Source organism: Trichechus manatus, unplaced genomic scaffold (assembly GCF_000243295.1).
Source record: "Trichechus manatus latirostris isolate Lorelei unplaced genomic scaffold, TriManLat1.0 scaffold00011, whole genome shotgun sequence".
Lineage (NCBI taxonomy): Eukaryota > Metazoa > Chordata > Mammalia > Sirenia > Trichechidae > Trichechus > Trichechus manatus.
In genome coordinates this window covers 5,274,847-5,276,176 of record NW_004443947.1, presented here as the reverse complement: position 1 = coordinate 5,276,176, position 1,330 = coordinate 5,274,847, and the positions used below count along the sequence as shown (strand labels likewise).

General features: G+C 34.5%; 1 protein-coding gene across 1 annotated transcript; it reads right to left on the bottom strand.

The window, feature by feature from the left end:
• Nucleotides 1–644: 644 nt before the first annotated feature.
• LOC111819532 (protein CEBPZOS-like) lies at nt 645–983 on the bottom strand. The gene has a single exon (XM_023726421.1). The coding sequence runs from the start codon at nt 973–975 to the stop codon at nt 733–735; it is 243 nt and encodes an 80-aa protein (XP_023582189.1). The 5' UTR covers nt 976–983; the 3' UTR covers nt 645–732.
• Nucleotides 984–1,330: the final 347 nt, after the last annotated feature.

Below are 1,330 nucleotides of genomic sequence, written 5' to 3'. Positions count from 1 at the left end.
CCTATTAGATGAAAATATGGGATCCAAGTTTGATAACATTGGCATGAATGCCATGGCTAACAAAGATAATGCAAGTAAGTACCTTGAATTTTTTATTGAGGTTTCAAAATAGCCTTGACTTAGAACTTCTGAATATGTAAATATTCTTGGAGGGCCTTTTTTTTTTTTTTTTCTAGTACCTTACAAGCTGGGCAGAATGTAGGATTAAAAACTACTTAGACAGGGGTTGGCAACCAATGTCACAAAACAGTATGTGTATTAATTGTTTAATGAGAAACTAATTTTCTCTGTAAACCTTCATCCAAAGCACAATCAAAGAAAAAAAAAAGTATTTAAACTACCTACCGCCTTTTTAAAAGTTGTATGAGTATGCCAAATAAAGACATTTTAATTATTTCAGATATTAAAAGTTACTGGTTTCTACTTTTTCACCTGTACAAGCGTTCAGGGGAAAAAAATCTTTAGGGCATTTGTTCCCTTCCTTTCATAGTCTTTTACTTGTAAAGTATGAATCTTGGACAGTAAAAAATGATTAAGAAGAAAAGCAACAAACAGAGGATTTTGCGTAGTGGGTTGGAAACAAGCTGCAGGCCATGGCAGGCCAGGAGTTCCCATTCAGGCAGATGTTCTGTGGAACCACCAATAGTGTCCAGTGTCTTGGGCTCATCTTTCTTCTCTTTCTTCCAAAGGTCTCAAACAGCTTAAATGGGAGGCTGAACGTGATGACTGGTCCTAATTTTTGCTGTTTAACCATTTTTCTTGATCTTGCTCTCTGATTCCATACATTCCAGATTGTTCGATGGATTTGTAATAAACTTCCAAGATGAAGGGAAATTTCTTGTTCATTGTTTGTCTAAAAACTTGGCTTGTGTTCATTTTATTCAACAAAAAATAAGCTCCAAAAATACCCATAAGTTCAGCTACTAAAACTCCTTGAAAGATCTTCTTTGCCAGTGGTTCCATAGTACGGGCCATCCTAAAGTGTGCACGTGGGAAGAGGGTCTGCCTATTTCCAGTGTTTTTTTTTTATCTGAACAGTTTTATTAGGATATTAACTTTAAAAAGTACGTGCTAACTCTTAAATTATATTTGTCTTTAAACGTTAGCTATTTAATGGGGCTACAGGATAACTGCAGTTGTGTGTTTTAAGCCAAATGAAATATTTTTTAACAAAACCATGTTGAAAGATGTAGATTTTCCCATAAATCATTGGATTTTACAGCTGAATAATCTAGGCTTGTACTTTTCTTTTTTTAAGGACCAAGGCAAAAAAAGAAAAGAAATTTCAATGACTCCAGCTTATTTGTATCTGCTGAAGAGGTAAGGTTAA